The 17135-nt window shown below is 34.1% G+C and overlaps 3 protein-coding genes across 4 annotated transcripts in view; 1 reads left to right on the forward strand and 2 right to left on the reverse strand.

Annotated features, from left to right (window-relative positions):
* Positions 401–7491, reverse strand: LOC107635581 (RNA polymerase II C-terminal domain phosphatase-like 3). 2 transcript variants are annotated; one of them, XM_016339089.2, is made up of 12 exons: positions 6388–7491; positions 6144–6276; positions 5994–6049; positions 5824–5884; positions 4364–5713; positions 3230–3796; positions 3016–3162; positions 2656–2924; positions 2449–2560; positions 2110–2367; positions 1507–1556; positions 401–1383 (listed from the first exon to the last, which is right to left on the reverse strand). In XM_016339089.2, exons 1-12 carry the CDS (start codon positions 7026–7028, stop codon positions 1320–1322), a joined length of 3708 nt encoding a protein of 1235 aa, XP_016194575.1. In that variant the 5' UTR covers positions 7029–7491; the 3' UTR covers positions 401–1319. The 2 variants fall into 2 exon arrangements, with proteins under 2 accessions (XP_016194575.1, XP_016194576.1); XM_016339090.2 differs by having other exon boundaries at positions 1507–1553; positions 6388–7490.
* LOC107635582 (protein bicaudal C homolog 1-A) lies at positions 11461–12824 on the forward strand. The gene has a single exon (XM_016339091.2). It carries the CDS (start codon positions 11742–11744, stop codon positions 12600–12602), a length of 861 nt encoding a protein of 286 aa, XP_016194577.1. The 5' UTR covers positions 11461–11741; the 3' UTR covers positions 12603–12824.
* LOC107638185 (uncharacterized protein DDB_G0271670) overlaps positions 12593–17135 on the reverse strand; it is a 16702-nt gene continuing 12159 nt past the window's right edge. Inside the window, exon 4 of the mRNA XM_016341351.2 lies at positions 12593–15154. Coding sequence (XP_016196837.1) covers positions 14975–15154 — 180 coding nt within the window. The 3' untranslated portion in view covers positions 12593–14974. The remainder of the gene's footprint in view (positions 15155–17135) is intronic.

Raw genomic sequence — 17135 nt, forward strand, 5'->3', positions numbered from 1 at the left:
GTCAAATTATTGACATTTTATTCATTTAAAGATCTTGTAAAACCATTATAATTTCTAAGGTATAGTTTATGTGACTTAAAAATTAAACAATTAATCAACCTGAATTGTGAACTTTATTATCATTATTCAACTGATTTTTAAACGTTGAAATGAGTGAGATTTGTTGGACACTTCAATTACAACAAAATGTCAGTCTATGGACACTCTTGCCAGCAAAGAGAGCCAGACAGAGAAATAATCATTAATATTGCCAAAATTAGACAGACCATAACATGACACAACTGGATGGGGTTATCATTTTCCGTGGTCCTTATTTGGGTAGTAATTGTTAGACTCTTACTCCTTGTTACTGTAAGCTTCTGAATTTATAAACCATTTAAACTCAATTCACTGAAATTTATGACATCAAGAATAATATTGTCATTTTTAGAAAAAATGTTGCTATTTCCCAATTGAATTGTTGTGAAGAAACTCAATGTTGAAATGAATTGAAGGCAGAAGCAGCAAAGCAACCAGATTGACACAGACCTGACCATATTTTCGGAATGGTTAAGGCAAACTTTCCTAATCAACTTTCTATCCTCCACCATCCCTTCCAATTTTTATTGTTTTGGTGGGATGGTAGGTTGATTATTGATTAAGCTTAGGCCCCTAGGAATTGAACTATACACTGACACTGATCTACACTTTGAATTTATCAGACTAATTTCCTTGTCATCTGTCAATTCACTTCCCCCCAAATAAAGAAAAAAAATTCCAGGGCCCCTTCTCCATGAACTGCTGCTAATATAGGAGTTGTTCTTCCTTAATTTAGGTTCAGTCAATATCTCCTCAGTATAAACCTCTTTTTTCACATTTTAGCCCTATAGTTTAGGCCATTACCTTTGCTTAGTCAGCAATACATATTTCCCCCTTCTAAATTTTGGATCAGTAATTTCACTCTTGACACCCATCTCAGCAAAATTTATTGGAAGCCATTCTCAAGCCACACCATCTCTCACTTACCTAATTCCGCAATCAGTTAAACTCATCCTTTCTTTCAGGTAACTTCGGCACCAAAACCAGATGAAAAATTCCCCCCCCAAGAATCATCTAGCCATCCATACAGTCCACCGTCATCTCCTGAGCTACTGGCCAGTCGGAGTGTAAGTTATACACCCGCCAACTGCCATTTCCAACGGGCGGGCTTAAGGGTCAAAATTGTCTCCTCTAACCAGTTCTGATCTAATGATTTCACAACCCCCAGCCAAAATCAATGTGTTTCTTGATTTATGTTTCACATATTTTAGTTTACCAAAGAGAATTAGGTCCTTTATATTTTATAATTTAATGGCAAAATCTTGCTCGTTGGCCCTCCTATAAAGCAACGCAGATGCTTCCACCCTGTTATTTATACAAAATGGAGGGAGGGAGAAAGAAGCATGGCAAGTCAAATTTAGAATGGCAAGTCAAATTTAGATGGAAAAACCGGCCAAAGGAAAATAGTTATAGAGAAGAGATATTTACCATCCAGGATGCACAATAAATTTTCCTTGGCTAGCAGCCCAAGCCACCTGCTGAAGACAAGAAAAAGCAAGTGCACCAGTCAAACATCAAAATTAAGAAAATCAAACTCTGGTAGGATTTCACATGTTTGGTCCAAGTGGGAGCAGGTTAAGGAAAGAAATGCATTTGACGTTCATGAATTTCTTCTTGCTTTAAGAGACAAAAAAGCACTATCCTCTTGATTTTGTCAAAAATAAGAAAGCAAATGCTGAAGTTTCCCCAAGTACAATTTGATACACCATGATTCAAGAACAAATTGTTACAAATGGGAATCACATATATGGATGTGGATAACCGTGGTTTACTATCCACTTCTCTGGATTAAACCACAGATAATAATAACACTTCCAATGAGCGTTTTCGCACTGAACTGCTGCAATTGGTACCAATTTTATTCCATCAAGTGCATCACTATTATGAGTCTATTATTCACTGCAATATTGCAAAAAAATAAATCCGTTCTATATGCTTGATACAAATAAATAAATAAATAAATATCAAAATTATGTCATGTAGACAGGCAGAGACACCATAACAACACCCAGAGTAGAAGTCAAACGATACCTTATCAGTTCCAGGTGCATTTGCCACTACATGAGTAACCTGATGATCAAGCTTGTTTGTACAAACAGCACCAAATTGTTCAGCTGTCTGCCACAATGGGTGTAAATGAGGATTGGCTTCTTCACGAGGAAATACCCTACTAAATACTATTCGACAACCAGCTAAGATTTTTCTCTGCTCTGACGCTAGGATATTTCTTACATCCACTTCGTGTAAGGATGGAGAAGAAAAGAAGATTTGGTGTATTTTCTCAATAACCTGCTTGTGGAAAAGAAGTGATTACGCACTGCCAAATCATTTAAATCTGCCTGCCAAAGAAGAAAAAAACAATAAACTTACTGCCAAAGAGGATGCTAGAGTTCCAGCTTCAGGTCTCTCGTCATGATCAATCTCAAGAAGAGAAGGGCCAGGAAGTCCAAATTGACGTCGACTACAGGGGAAGTATGTGTACCTATAATATCTTAACTTAATACAGGGATGAAGGAACCACCAAATATATGAAAGCAGGAAAGACTTCTGTAAGTTTAATATGAATGCTTCACTTACCTTTCCACCACAATCAGGTTAAGTTTGTTATGAGGCCAGACTCTAACAGAATCATCTATAATTACGACAGCTGACTCCATTCCCAAAACCCCTTCTAAATCCTTGCTTTTGGGAACTCTCTCATCACCATCAACTGAATCAGCATCATCACCTCTAGAAATAACTCTGCCTTTAAACAGAACTCCCTTTGGATCGAGGATCTTTGCCATTTCTGTTGCATATAACTTGTTCCCCATTGTATAGAGATGCAACTCATATAGCTTACTAGCCTGTATAGCATTTGGATAAGTAAATTTTTTATTTCAAAATCAAGCCTCAGTATGATGTCATGCTTAAAGCATATTGAAGAATTGATATTACCTTCTCCAAGAAATTCCAGATCCCTGGCCTTAGTTTAGTCCACATTCCCATATGTGGAAAGCGAAAAAGTTGTCTCTGAGTCTTTTCTCGGTCTTGCTCTTCTTTCTTTCTCAATATCGCATCATGCGCGGGATCAACTTCAACAAACTGAGAAAAAGGTTAATAGGCAACTATAGAAATTTCCATACACAGACAACCCATCGACACAAATTACCTTAGCAGAATTAAGAAGGGTGTGATCTAGGTCCAAAACAAGACATAATTTCCTAGCAGCAAACATCTTATTCTGTTCCTCTATCCTCCTAGCCCTCTCTCTCTGAATAGCAGCCTTTTGCTTCTCATCATAGCCTTCAAAAAGATGCGCAACATCTCCCCATGTACCCTGAGACTTTGAGGAAGCTGATGCATTGCCAGTCGACAGGTTCTGAGCAGTAGACACAACAGCCGTCGGTTCTGCTCTATCAGATTTCAGGGGTACAGAAGCAGAAGATATGCTAGAAGATTCTTGTTTAACAGACACAATATCAGCAATATTTTTCAGATTTTTGGTGAACTGTCGGGCAATATCAGGTGGTGCAAGCTCTGTTTCAGCTCGAACCTCTGGTTTCAGGGCATTGACATTGTCCCCAGTTCCCTGGTTGTTTAATGCAGGGGATATATCGGATTTGAATTGCTCACTCCCCATACTCCCACTTTTCTGTAGAGAGTTACCATGGAGAATACGCCGTGGATCACGTGGTTTCATGCGAATCTTCCCTGGATCATCTTGTAGGATTTGTGTCTGTGTCATTAAGAGTTAAAATTAAAAACCTAGTTTAGATTGAGTATAAAGAAGTTAAAACTTTAAAGTTAGACCTCTCAATAATGAGGAATAGAAGAAATAGATAATTCGAACTTGACTTAAGCAGTTTGTACTCTATGATGTTACATGGATAATCCTCAATGGTTGCCATATTCAGAACCAGATTATTTAGTACAAAGAAAAAACGTGGTAATGTTAAACTTAAATCCAAGATGATACTTGGAAAATATAAGGCTGCAAGCAGAGTAGAAGACTATATGGTTTGTACTTTAGTGGATCGAACCATTACTTTGCCACCTCAAATCCTCTACTACTGTTGACATTTTTGCATGTTTAATATATTTTTGTAATGCTTTCTTGAAAGCTTGAGAGTTTAAGGCACTAAAGTCTTATTTAATTATGCTATTGTTTGTGTTTGTGAATATGATTCATATGGACATGCATCTGTACCCTAACTTTAAGAAATTTGTTATAACCAACATACTGTATACCAGTACATGTGGCCATATCCATGCAGCAATAGAATACTTTTTAAGACATATTTACCGTCGAAGTTGCTTGCGATGAAACCGGTAAGGGTCCAGTTGACTTTTGCTGAATACCAGCGGTCATTGATGGACCAATACTAACGGTTGTATTTGGCCCCATTGCCAAATTTTGGATTGGTAATTGCACCGTACCCATAGCAGGATCAGATGGCTTTTTGGCTTCAGCTGCTAATCGCTGCTGTTGTTCCATAAGTATATTTAGCAACATGGTTGGATTTACAGCAATATCCTTGAGCAAAGCAGGAAAAGCTGGGTTGATATTACTTGTAACCGGTGCCTGCTCCTTTCCATTATTAGTCACATTGAAATTACCAGAAACAGGAAGGGAACTGCTCACTGTCATAGTATTTCTGGGTTGAAAATCCACATTCTCCTTTAAATGGTTCCTTTCTATTAACTGAGACCCAATAACATTATTCTCTTCCAACCAACCACCATTTCCAGTTGTAGTTCTTATTTCTCTTGTATTAAGCTCAGTATTTTCCAATGAACTTTTTAGTCTCTTTGCTACGGCAACATCGAGAGAAGGATCTTCAGAAGCCTTTTGCTTTCTTGACATCATCATTCCAGCATGTTCGGTAGCACTGGAATTGGAATTAATGAATCGCAGCCTAGGATCTCTACTCTTAGCTGATGTTTTCATAGGGTACGATCCAGAAACTGGAGCATCAGTTCTTGAGGTAATCAGTCCATGCACACTAGAACCATCAATAGAACTAGAAGAAACAGGTGGTTGCTCTGAAATGGTTGTCTTATTGCTTCTCAAAGAAGCACCCTTAGGAGCACTTGAGACCTCCTCAGTTGCATCAACATCCATATTTCCACCATCACCTGAAGGTGTTGGACTTGGAAGTTTATCATATGTAAAAAAAGAACTTCTACCAAATTTCTGTTGATATGTGGAAACAGCCTTCAAAGCATCAGTCTCATAGTGATGAAACTTAGAATCTTCGGTTTCAACTTCCATCTTCCCAGACTCTATCTTACTAGCAGGCAACCTAGATCCAACCGTTCCCTCTTGAACAGAAAATGCTTTGCTAACAGGAATGCATGACGGTGCTTCTCGCGTGGGTGATGGTAAGCTGTCTATATCATGATCCTTGTGAAGGTCTAACAGTGGGAGTAGAATCCCTCTGCCTTTAATATTACTTTGTCCATATTTCAAAACTTCCAATGAACCTATTGAATTAGTGTTTAAATGCTTGCTAGAAGAAACAAATTCCCCAGCTTTCACAGCTGAAATTTCCTTAGTCATTATCTCCTTGATCACCAGTTGTGTCTCGTTGGCACAAGCCTTAATATTGTCTATAGCACCAATAGAATCAACAGCAGAAATCATTACCTGAATCTGCATAATTGAGAAACAATGTTTCTGACTCTTACCTTACTTTCTCTAGATTGAACATTGTGTTAATGAAGTTAAAATTATTTCCAAAACTAAACTGTATGAAGCATCACCTCTTTCATATTATCAGGAGAGAACAATTGTGCAAGCTGATCCTTTACCAAAGAGAGTAATCTGACAGAAATTTCAACCAAGGCGACACATGTTAGTGAAAGAAGGTACTTCAAGTTTGTATCTTCATAGAATACAAAACTACTGAGTGAAAAATTTATACGTTGAGGACCTTAAAATGGTATCCTTGCATTGTTCCCTTCGTGAACCGTCCTTGAAGGAGAATACCTACAATGAACAAGTAAATATCGTGAAACAATCCACAGAAGAGCAACACATGATATCTAGAGAAGCCACATGGGGGGAATCACAAGGGTCTTACAGAATATACTAATTCAACTGCTTTAAATGCCAAGAGAACAAGATCATCCCTTTCAGAAACCTCAAGTCCAGAAAGCACATCAGGCAATCGCTGCAAAGTTTTATGCAGCCTAGAGCAAGTCCCCTCAAACGATCTACAAGAACAAATAGCCACAAATAAAACAAAATCGATTCAGTGAGAATAAACTCCAATGTCAGCAAATTAGTTGAAACAAACAAAAACCCATCAACAGTTCTTCACTTACTCCTCCACATTAGCAACTGTAACACCCTCAAGAACCTCCCTAACACTGAGGTTATCAGATGTGGAATCAGTATCAGAAGCAACTACACCACATTCACCAACACTCTGAACCCTCTCTGTAACTGATGCTTCAGGGTCAGCGCCATCATCATCAATCTCACCCTCCTCCAACTCTCCTTCCTCCTTATCATCATCCACAATCACCACCTCACTTGCATTCTCCTTAACACCAGCAGACCCAGAAGACGATTGATTGGAAGACATGGCAGCACTGGCATTAGCATTTGCATTCGAATCAGGATCAACGTCCATTACAAAAATTTCGTTAAGGGACCTGTTCTGTACAGCTGTTGCCCAAGCTAGATTAACCAAACCATAGCCACGGCATATAGTAGGGTACTTGGAGTATAGATCATGAACAGTCCAAACATTAGGATCGCTTCCTTTTTGCTTGTTGTTGTTGTTGCTGCTGCTGTTGCTGCTGTTCAACTTAGCAGCCTCTTTGTTTTTGAAAACCTCTTCAGTGATCTCTTCTATAGAAGAATCGGAAATCTCACCCTCTTCCACATCGCCTACCCCCCTCTCCATACCTTCCGATTTTATAGCCTTCAAGTTCTCACAATCAGAAAATCTAAAAACCATAAATGAATCCAATCGAATCGAATAAAATCCAATCCAGCCCACAATAAACACAAAAAGGCACACACACTCTCTCTCTCTCTCTCTGTTTTAAATCAAGAAAATAAAAAATAAAAAACAAACTCGCGGATTTTAGGGCGAAATTTAAAGTTAGGGTTTCCAAGTTGTGTTTCTTCAAGATCTGGTGAAATTTAGGGTTTCTCAATGTTCAAAAAAAAAAAACCAAGGCAATCAAAATCAAACTGAATCCAAGATTTCGCGGAGTGTCAGATCTGAATTACGAGATAGATCGGGAATTAGAAGGTGTTCAGGTCTTCAGATGCGAAGCGTGGATGAAGCAATAGAACTTTTTTTCGCTGAGAAAGAAGAAATGCGAAAAAATCGTAATAATAATTCTCCTTTTCAATTAGAAAAAACAAAACATAATAACGTGAGAGTGGCGAATTAGAGAGAAGAGAGAAGAAATGGAAGGTTTATATAGGGATCACACGAGGGAGAATCTATTTGTGACTCGACTTTGAATCTGGACCGTACACGTCAGTGATCCCCGAAAGGAACCGTGCAACTTGGATTGAGAATGACAGTGGTAAGAGTGTGCAGTGTGATACACGCACTAGGCTATGTATTTATTCTTGCGGTCGTGATTTTGATTTCTAAGTGAATAGGCATGTTTTTCTTGCCCCTCTCGTTTAACTTAATCTAACCATACAATTTATTGTCCAAAGTCAAAAAAATAAATATATTCATATAAAAATAATTATAAAATTTTTATTATAGTATCTATTAATTTTTTTATCTTTTTTTTATTTTTTATTAAAGATAAGAGATTCGAACTCGCAACTTCTTAATTGAGTATGGGAAGACTATATCATTTTAGGCAAAAATTTGAAAAGATAGGAGACTCAAACTCGTAACCTTTTAATTGAGTATGGGGAGTCTATGCTATTTGAGTCAATTAAAAGATTGCAGGTTCGAGTCTCCAATCTTTCCAAATTTAAGCCAATGAGTAATAGCTCAAATGGCATAGACTCCCCATACTCAATTAAGAGGTTGCGGATTCGAGTCTCCTATCTTTCCAAATTTTCTTATCTTCTTACCAATGAGTAATAACTCAAATGACATAGTCTTCCATACTCAATTAAAAGATTGCGAATTCGAGTCTCATATCTTTGATTAAAAAAAAAATTTCTTATCTTCTTATCTTATGCACAATAGGTCACTTTGGATTCGAAATTAAAGATTATAAAATTGAAATTATCAAGAAAGATTATACGCAAAATTATGACTGGTAGTTGGTAACTACATAAAAAACTAAAAATAAAAGATTTAGATAATTTAATTTTAATATATTTGATTAAAGATTACTTTAATTAAATTTTAAATTAAAAATAATTTTTACTAAATCAAAATAATAACAATTATATTTGGTTAAATAATTTTTAAATTTTAAAGAGATTATTTTAAAATAAAATAAAATAATCTTTATCAATAAAATATATTCGATTTGATCTTTTGTTTTTAATTAAAGTAAGTTAATAGGTGTGTCTTTGAGAAGCTAATAAGTCCAACGTCGAAAATAGTGCAAGAAGCTAGTACATGAATTCAATAGTCATACTTGATGAATGCTAATAATTTCTCTTTATTCTTACTTTACTCTTTCTTAAACTATTTATCTTCTAATCACATTTAGTGATAATTAAAAATACCCAACTTCTTTTGTACTATACTTCCAAATTTTTTTTCATTAAAGTTAAATACTATGTTGGCTTAAAAAATGATAAAAAGACCACCTTAACTTACTTTAGTCAGAAATAAAAATAAGATCAGATATATTTTATTGACAGAAATTATCTCATCCTATTTTAAAGTAGAGAGTAAGCAAGTTGAATATTTACTTGCGATTTAACTAAAGAGTATTGCCATTTAACATAACGTTTTCTATATACTGAGAAAAGAATTATAAACATCTTAATAATTTTCACTGTAACCCTTTACAACAAAGACATTGTGAGATCATCGGCCACAAAACATATAGCTTTTTTTTTTTGTTAATGGATCGGGCAACCCAATTTTAAATACCTCAATAAATTAGACAATTCTCAATTCTAAGTACACAACACACTCACACACTTCTTACAATTGAGGCTCATTGGCACCTCAAAACATATAGCTTAAGTCGCACTTATATCTCACATTCATTTGCACTCTAATATCCTACTTTGTTTTTGAGGGAAAACAAGTGAATCCCACATTTCATTGCAAGGCAACAATGCCAATAATATTTGGCCAAAAAAGAAACTAGTGAGAGATAGTTACGTCCTTATAAATTAAAAAAATTAAAGTGTGCTTGAGAAAAGAATTGCCACAAGTTGCTTGACACAATCGTTTTCATTTCCAACAGAAAAATATTTCTACTTGTCCTTTCAGTTCAAACCACGGGCATCTTAATCTTAAATTCTCAATAAACAACATCAAATAGATTCAGCTTCTCTCTTTTTCATTTTATTTTTATTTTTATAAAGATGACATATATCTGGAGTGAGAACTGAGAAGAGTGTCGTTATTATTACGTTTATGATTATTTTGTGGTAGACTTCACATTCATATGGCATGCTAGCTAGCTAGAAGCCTAGAACATGTTCACATGTGATATATATATATATAACATATGGTATATGTGTATATTTATTTTGGTACATAGTTGAACAAAGGCTAAAAAATTTTGATATGGAAGTAAAATATGTAATATACTTTAACATGGTAATTTTTGGTGTTTTTTAAAATTGTGGGAGTACACAAATCGGACCCTCCGATTTGTGTTTAAAAAAGTGAAAAAAATTCATAGTACACAAATCGGAAGGTTCGATTTGTGTTAAAAAAATTGAAAAAATTCCGAATACATAAATCGAACCATGCGAGTCGTTTGATTTTAAAATTTTGCTTAACAAATCGTATGGTCCGACTTGTGGTTGAGCAAATATGAATTTTGGAAGCTAGAAAACGGACCCTCCGAGTTATTTGTTGTTGTCAATTTTTTCATGAAATGGAATATCCAACGCCGGACCCTCCGAGTTGTTCTACTGACACCACATAACTGTGAAGTACCTGTATTCCCCATGTTCGAATTCAACACCAATTTTACTTCCATATTCAAATTAAAAACTTCCATATTCAAATTAAAAAACGTTGAACAAAACTAAACTTAAAAGTTTTAAATAATAGATTAAAAGTAATATTAATTTTTTTTCTATACCAACAATGTAGACAAGTTAAATGGCAAATCCACCTAAGTTTATTATGGACAAGGATTATTTCAAATACTTCTCCATTTTTAATCAATAATTTTCTTATGGTGAATGCTATGATTTCCTAAAGGTGGTACACTGGTACTTATTTATTAAAAATGGTTAAAAGTTATTATTTAATTTAAAAGATATAAAAATAAATAATTTTTAAAAAATTAAAACTTATTACAAAAAATAAATTAAATAAAATTTAGGCAAAAACTCATAGACACCATAAAATTGATCTTTTCTTATATTAAACATTTTGAATCCCTTGTTGAGAGAAGGCAAAAAAATTTTGATATGGAAGTAAAATAAGTGATCTACTTTAACATGATAATTTTTTGTGTTTTTTTAAATTGTGGGAGTACACAAATTGGAGGGTCCAATTTGTGTTAAAAAAATTGAAAAAACTCAGAGTATACAACTCGGACCATGCGAGTTCTTTGTTCACGAAATTTTGCTTCACAAATCGCATGATCCGGTCCGATTTGCAGCTGATGGAATTTGAAATCTGAAACATGAAATTCGGACCCTCCGTTTTGTTTGTTCTGGGTAATTTTTTTTTTACATTCTCAGGGACACAACTCACAAAGTCCGAATTCTGCTTCATCTGATCCCACAACGAGGTGAAGTACCCCTCCTCCCCATACGCGAGTTCAACACATTCTTTGGTTCTATATTCAAATTAAAAACTCGAAACCCCCTTCCAAAAGTACGTAACATAAAAATTCAATTCATGCAATACCACATTTATTGAGACATTAATTTGGAATTAAATTTATGGCAATGAATAATAGCTCAAATGGCATAGTCTCCCTATACTCAATTAAGAAATTGTGGGTTCGAGTCTCATATCTTTAGTAAAAAAAAATTTAGAATTAAATTTTGGATTAATCTCTGCATATAGGGGGAGACAGTATATTTTTTTTTGAAATCTTTTAAAACCTAAAAGAACAGTAAAACAATACCTTGAATAATGTTTCTTATTTTTTTCAGGTGATTTTTTATGGAGATTTGTATCTTTTCTTCTTGATTTCTTCTACTCTTCGCGAGGAGTTGGAACATTTCTGCAGAATCGTAGTAAACCATTAACCTCTGCTTATAAATTTTTACCTAAAATAAAATAAATTATCAACTCCGTCATTATCACTAATCAATTCAAACACTAAAAGAAGAATCCACTATGATTAATTAGTGAGTCACACGTGGCAATTGGCGAATGGACCCATTTAGCTTTCAGGAGGTTGTTCCAATCCTGAATCTACGACCATTCTCCTCCACATAATACACTAATCACTACCACAAATTTCGGAAACCATCCAACGGTCAAGACATAAGGAACCGTATCGCACTGTTTGCGCCCTCACCTCACCGGAAAACTCCTTGACTCCCTTATCCTGCGCACCTTCTCACTGCAACTGTAACTGTAATGGCGGCTGAGCCCGAAACACTCCAACCGCCGCCGGAGCTTCCAATCGCCACCGCACCTTCCGCCCCGGAGGAAACGGCAGCGGATCCTACGACGACGACAACGGTGCAGCAGCAGCCCGCCGCTGAGAATCCCGGTCCTCCGCCACTCGCTCCGAAACGTCAACGCCGTCCAAGCGTTCGTCTGGGAGAGATCGGAGACCAACGCGCCTCCGCAACCAACCATGAAACTCACACGCGCCGCCCGAGCATGCCTCCATGGAGCTGGCGTATCCGCTCGAAAGAACCTTCCAGGACAAACTCGAAGGCTCGTTCCCTAACGAACCTCCCTAACGGCGGCGAAGAAATCGCTGAATTCGGTAACAAACGCGGTAAATCGAAGCGAGCTTCAACAGCAACAAAGCGTGTGAGATCGAATTTCGCTCCTCGAACCGCAGTAACAACAGCAGCAGCAGCAGCAAAAACAGAAAACAACAACAACGACAACGGTGAAGAAGAAGCTTACCGTGATTTCGATTACGAGCAGGAAGATGAAGACTATCACGATGACAGTCCAGTGCACTCGGTCCACGACGACGACGGTTACTGGCACATAGGGAGGCACACGGATCGAGCTAGGGTTTCGGAAAACGACGTGGTTGAATCGGATTCGAGGGAAGGGAGGAAGTGCGAGGGGGTGAGGTCGTGGTTGCTGGAGCTAGGTCTGAGTAGGTACGCTCCGATGTTTGAGATTCATGAGGTGGATGATGAGCTTCTTCCGATGCTGACATTGGAAGATCTCAAAGATATGGGGATCAATGCCGTTGGTTCTAGAAGGAAAATGTACACTGCGATCCAGAAGCTTCGGAAAGGGTTTCCATGATCATGTATGTATGTAATGTAAATTGTTAATGTGAAGTGTGTGTCTATGGTTTCTAAATCTTAAGTTCTCTTTCTTATTGTGCTACCTTGAATTATATAGTTGATGTAGATATATGCATGTGTAAGATGTTTCCTTTTGTGTTTCTGGTTAGTATGAATGAATAGCAATGGTTGTTATATACTTTGATCTTCAGTTGAAGCTTTTGATGACTTGTTTTCTTTCTCTGTTTTTAGTAGCAGTTCTGTTACCTTACTCAATTGAACTAGTTTTTGATGGAGGTGTCATATCTATTCATTCATTTGAGTCTTCAATTGTTTGATGTTTCTGTGCTCTAATTATGCATGTGGAGCTTGGATTGAGCTGAAGATCTTTGTAATCTTGTATCTGAAAATCAAAATTAACAGGCTGGATAATGTGTTGTCCTCCATTTTGATTAATCTATTAATCTTTCAGCTACTTGATCATGTAGGATAACTTGGATGTTATCCTGATAAGATTTTCTGGTTTCTGCAATTGAAGTGATTGATAATCATTTTTTATACAATGTCTGAGGCATGGATTATTGTTTCTCTGCTATGTTTAACCTTTCATACACTTAATCTATATTTTAAGTTTGTAGCTTTGAATTTTGATACAAAACTTGTGATAATCTTATAGTTGTTTTATGGTGAGATAATGCATACATATGCAATGGGAGACATAAAATTGGACTTAGACAATATATGCTGATCTGATAATCATGTTGAGAAATGAGAATCCACAATCAAAGCTACTGGTACATGCTTTTTATGTGGTTGTGAATGTTGGGTATGATAGAAAGTGATTAGTCATTTAATTTTGCTTTGTATGAGGTTTGGATTTTATTTATAGTTGAGGTCTTTTTATTCACATTTTTGCAACGTTGGATGAATTTTAAGTTGAAATAATAGGATGATTGTCATCACTCATCAGTTTGCCTCATGTACACTATATATACTTTGGATGAATTTGATGGTTTTATTTATAGTTGACTATGCTTGTGACTTAGATAGCCATTTTCTCAGGCACAGTTAATTTTCTGCATAATGTCGGTGAGTTTGATCTGTATTATTTTCACATTAGGCTCTTGTGTGCTTTTAAATGGAGGTCCTCGTAGTTCTTAGTTTTCTTTCTTTTTCTCATATGTGATGTTACTTAACTCTAAATCTCGCTCTAAATAATTACAACTTCATTCAAAACTTTGCGAAGGTAATTACATCAATGATGTGTTATATATTTTGAATTCAGCACACTATAAACACCATTAATTTGTCTACTCAAAAGCTCTAATAGGGTAGATTCATGGAAATCACTAGCTATGGTTTAAGATGATATGGGCCGTATGAAGTTTCTTTCTGCTCTTTTTGGGCCTGGACTCTTGTTTATATTTTGAATTGCCAAATTGCTGGCCTGCTCAAAATCAATTTTCTTAGCTCATAAGTTCTTATCATTCCTGACCAAAAAAAAGTTCTTATCGTTGACCAAGAAGAAAGTCCATAATCTTCCTATTATTCTATCTATGAAAAAACCCACGTATGGCCCAAAACATAAAAGGAAAAATCTTTCACTACCATTAATTTTGGGGGAAAAAAATAAAAAATAACTGAAAATAAAAAATAACTGAACCCTAATGTTTGCTTTCATATACTCACTTCTACCACTTTTATGTTTTAGCATAGTCTTCCTTTAACTTATATAGACTTGACTCTTTGCTTTGCTCTTTTGCGGGGCGATAAAAAAAAAAAAAAAACTGAAAAATTCAGAGATATTATGCTTAATATAGAAGAAGCTATATGGACATGTCATATGTTTTTGCACTTGCACCAAATAAAGTTGAACTTTATAGATGTTGAATTAAAATTTGTTAAGTACAAATTTGGAAAAGGAACTGTACCCACGTTAGATGTTGCTAATAAAAACACATGCATGTATCCAAATAAAAGTATTGATATGACATGCATTTAGCTGGACACAACAATACTTAAATTAGAATAAAAACAAACTAAAAGTGGGAAAATAGTGGTTAGTGGATCAAATTAGATTAATAAGTTTTTGTTGTTGATAATACAGTTGATTATGATGGTAATAATTCCCCACCCACCTCATAATATATATATGAGAATAAAAATGTTATGGGCAACAATAATAGTACTTGCCACCCCAAAACCCTAATTCATGTCATCAATAATGGGGGATTTTTTTTTTAAAAAAAGGAAGCAAAAAAAAATAATAATAATCAAAACCCATTAGAATAGAAAAATTGGAAAAGTAAAAATTAAAAGAACAAGTAAAAAAAAAATGGTTTAGATAAGTTAATAACAAGGATACAATAAAATTAAAGTGATGAGTTGTGATTAAGCATTGGTTCTACTGTAATGGAGAACCATGACATGATCTGTGGTTGATGAATCTGAAAGCAAAGGTCTTGATGTTGTTGTTATGTTGGTAGTGTCCCTCTGAGTCCAAATGTTATCCCTCACATGCTGCAACGTTAAGAATGGTAAAAGTTTCTGTCCTCTGCATGTTATCTCTATCTGCAATAATAATACCAATTCATTCATTGAATCATTATTCATTCCACACTTTATTCATAATTATTATCTTCAATTCTACCATGTACACACACATCACATGTCATATGTTATGTTATGTTTAAGTATATATAGAAATAGATCAAAAAAGAAAGAAAAATCTTTGTTATAATAACAATTCTTTTAGTATTTTTATTCACTTAAAAAATATTTAATTATTCTATTGATACCTATAATTTTACTAAATTTATAATTAGATTCTTTATTTTTATTTTCAATTGAGTTCATCCACTCTCCACTGCTTTTAATTTTATAATTAAGTCTTTCTCAAGATAGAAAATATTAGCGTTATAACTGTATATTTTTTCACAAATTAAAGGTATTTATAATTAAAAATCTAATTAGATTTAATTATAAAATTAAAAGTAGTATAAAGATATAATTAAAAAAATATATAAAAATTTAATTAAAAATTTAGTAAAATTATAAGGACTAATAGAATAATTAAACATTAAAAGAATTTAACTTTAATGTAATATCACACTATTAAGACATTAGTAAGAGTAATGTTTTTAGAAATAATTAAAAATTGTGCCATCAATATTGTAACATACTAGAATACACAATAATATATACAAAGGTTATAATTAATTAAATAAATAAAATTCATATTATAATTAGCTATGATTGAACTTATTATCTATACACATTAACTTGACTACGTGAGTGTAAGCAAGAAATGATAGTTATAATTAGCATATGTATACTTTTATATCATTCCTCTATCAATCTTTTTCAATTTCAAGATTTTTCATATATACAATTCCAGAATCATTGTTATGATTACTTTTCTTATAATCTCAATATTGATATCTATGCATCTTTCTTTACGCGACGGGACGCTAGCTTTAGTTCACTTCAAAGTAAAGACTCTACACTACTATTGAATAATAAATAATTAGATATATAAAACTTATATAGCATATTATGATGATTTCATAATCAACATTTTGTGAATAAGGGAAGCAAGGAATATATAGAAACAACTGTAGGATTTTTTATTTTTATTTTAGTTCATTAACTTGAATTGGTATCATCATGTTACGTATAATAGTAATCTTATCAATTTCTTCTCATACATACATTTAATGTATTGTGTATGTAGGAACGAATTAATAATACTCAGATACACACATTTTTCTTTATCTATAAATTTTATTTAAATTCTAAATTATAAATTTTAATTTCTAAACTCTACATTCTCTAAAAATAAAAATAATTACATAAAAAATTAATTTCTAAAAATTAATTCTCTATATTTATTAAAAAATTTAATTATATTTTTAATTATAAATATTTTTAATTTATAAAAAAAATATTTAATTAATTCTAATAATTTTTACACTAAAAAATAATTTAATTATAAAATTAAATAAAATATAAAAATTTAATAAACTATAAAGACTAATCAAATAATTAATCCTTATTAAAACAGAGCATGGAACATACATACAGTGATGTTATGCAGATTAGTAAATTAAATTAAGACAAAATTCTTTTTTTTTTTTAAGCAAGAATTGAAATGAAAATATGAAATCAGGATGAAGTCATGCTTTGTCAGTGGCTTACGTCTAGGGCCTACTAACCAATGCATACAATCTTTGTAACTTCTACTTTACGCATAAGATTGATCCACTTCCCTCTATTTATTTTTCATATTAATTAATGTTAGAGAAAACAAAAAAGAAAAAAGAAAAGCAATTTCTTTTGTTCTATATAAATTAATTTAGTTTTGTTAAATGAAGCATGCACGCATATATTTGGGTCAGCGGGTAATCGTGGAAATGGCCACCCAACCCACGATCTTAAAAACTGCTCCCTCTTTAATCATTATAGGGTCCCACAAGACTTTGCTCCTAAGCCATAATCATCATCCCTTAGACTTCAGTGTTTTTTTTTTCTATTCTATTATATTTTCATATAT

The sequence above is a fragment of the Arachis ipaensis genome, chromosome B04 (genome assembly GCF_000816755.2).
Source record: "Arachis ipaensis cultivar K30076 chromosome B04, Araip1.1, whole genome shotgun sequence".
Classification (NCBI taxonomy): Eukaryota; Viridiplantae; Streptophyta; class Magnoliopsida; order Fabales; family Fabaceae; genus Arachis; species Arachis ipaensis.

Excerpts from the sequence above, each read along its gene's own strand:
- LOC107635581 (XM_016339089.2), bottom strand. The coding sequence starts at position 7,028 with ATGGTTTTTAGATTTTCTGATTGTGAGAACTTGAAGGCTATAAAATCG. Across the intron at positions 5,714-5,823 it reads CTCCTGATAATATGAAAGAG|ATTCAGGTAATGATTTCTGC; the intron begins GTGATGCTTCAT and ends TCAATTATGCAG. Across the intron at positions 3,797-4,363 it reads CATCGCAAGCAACTTCGACG|ACACAAATCCTACAAGATGA; the intron begins GTAAATATGTCT and ends TTAATGACACAG.
- LOC107635582 (XM_016339091.2), top strand. The coding sequence starts at position 11,742 with ATGGCGGCTGAGCCCGAAACACTCCAACCGCCGCCGGAGCTTCCAATC.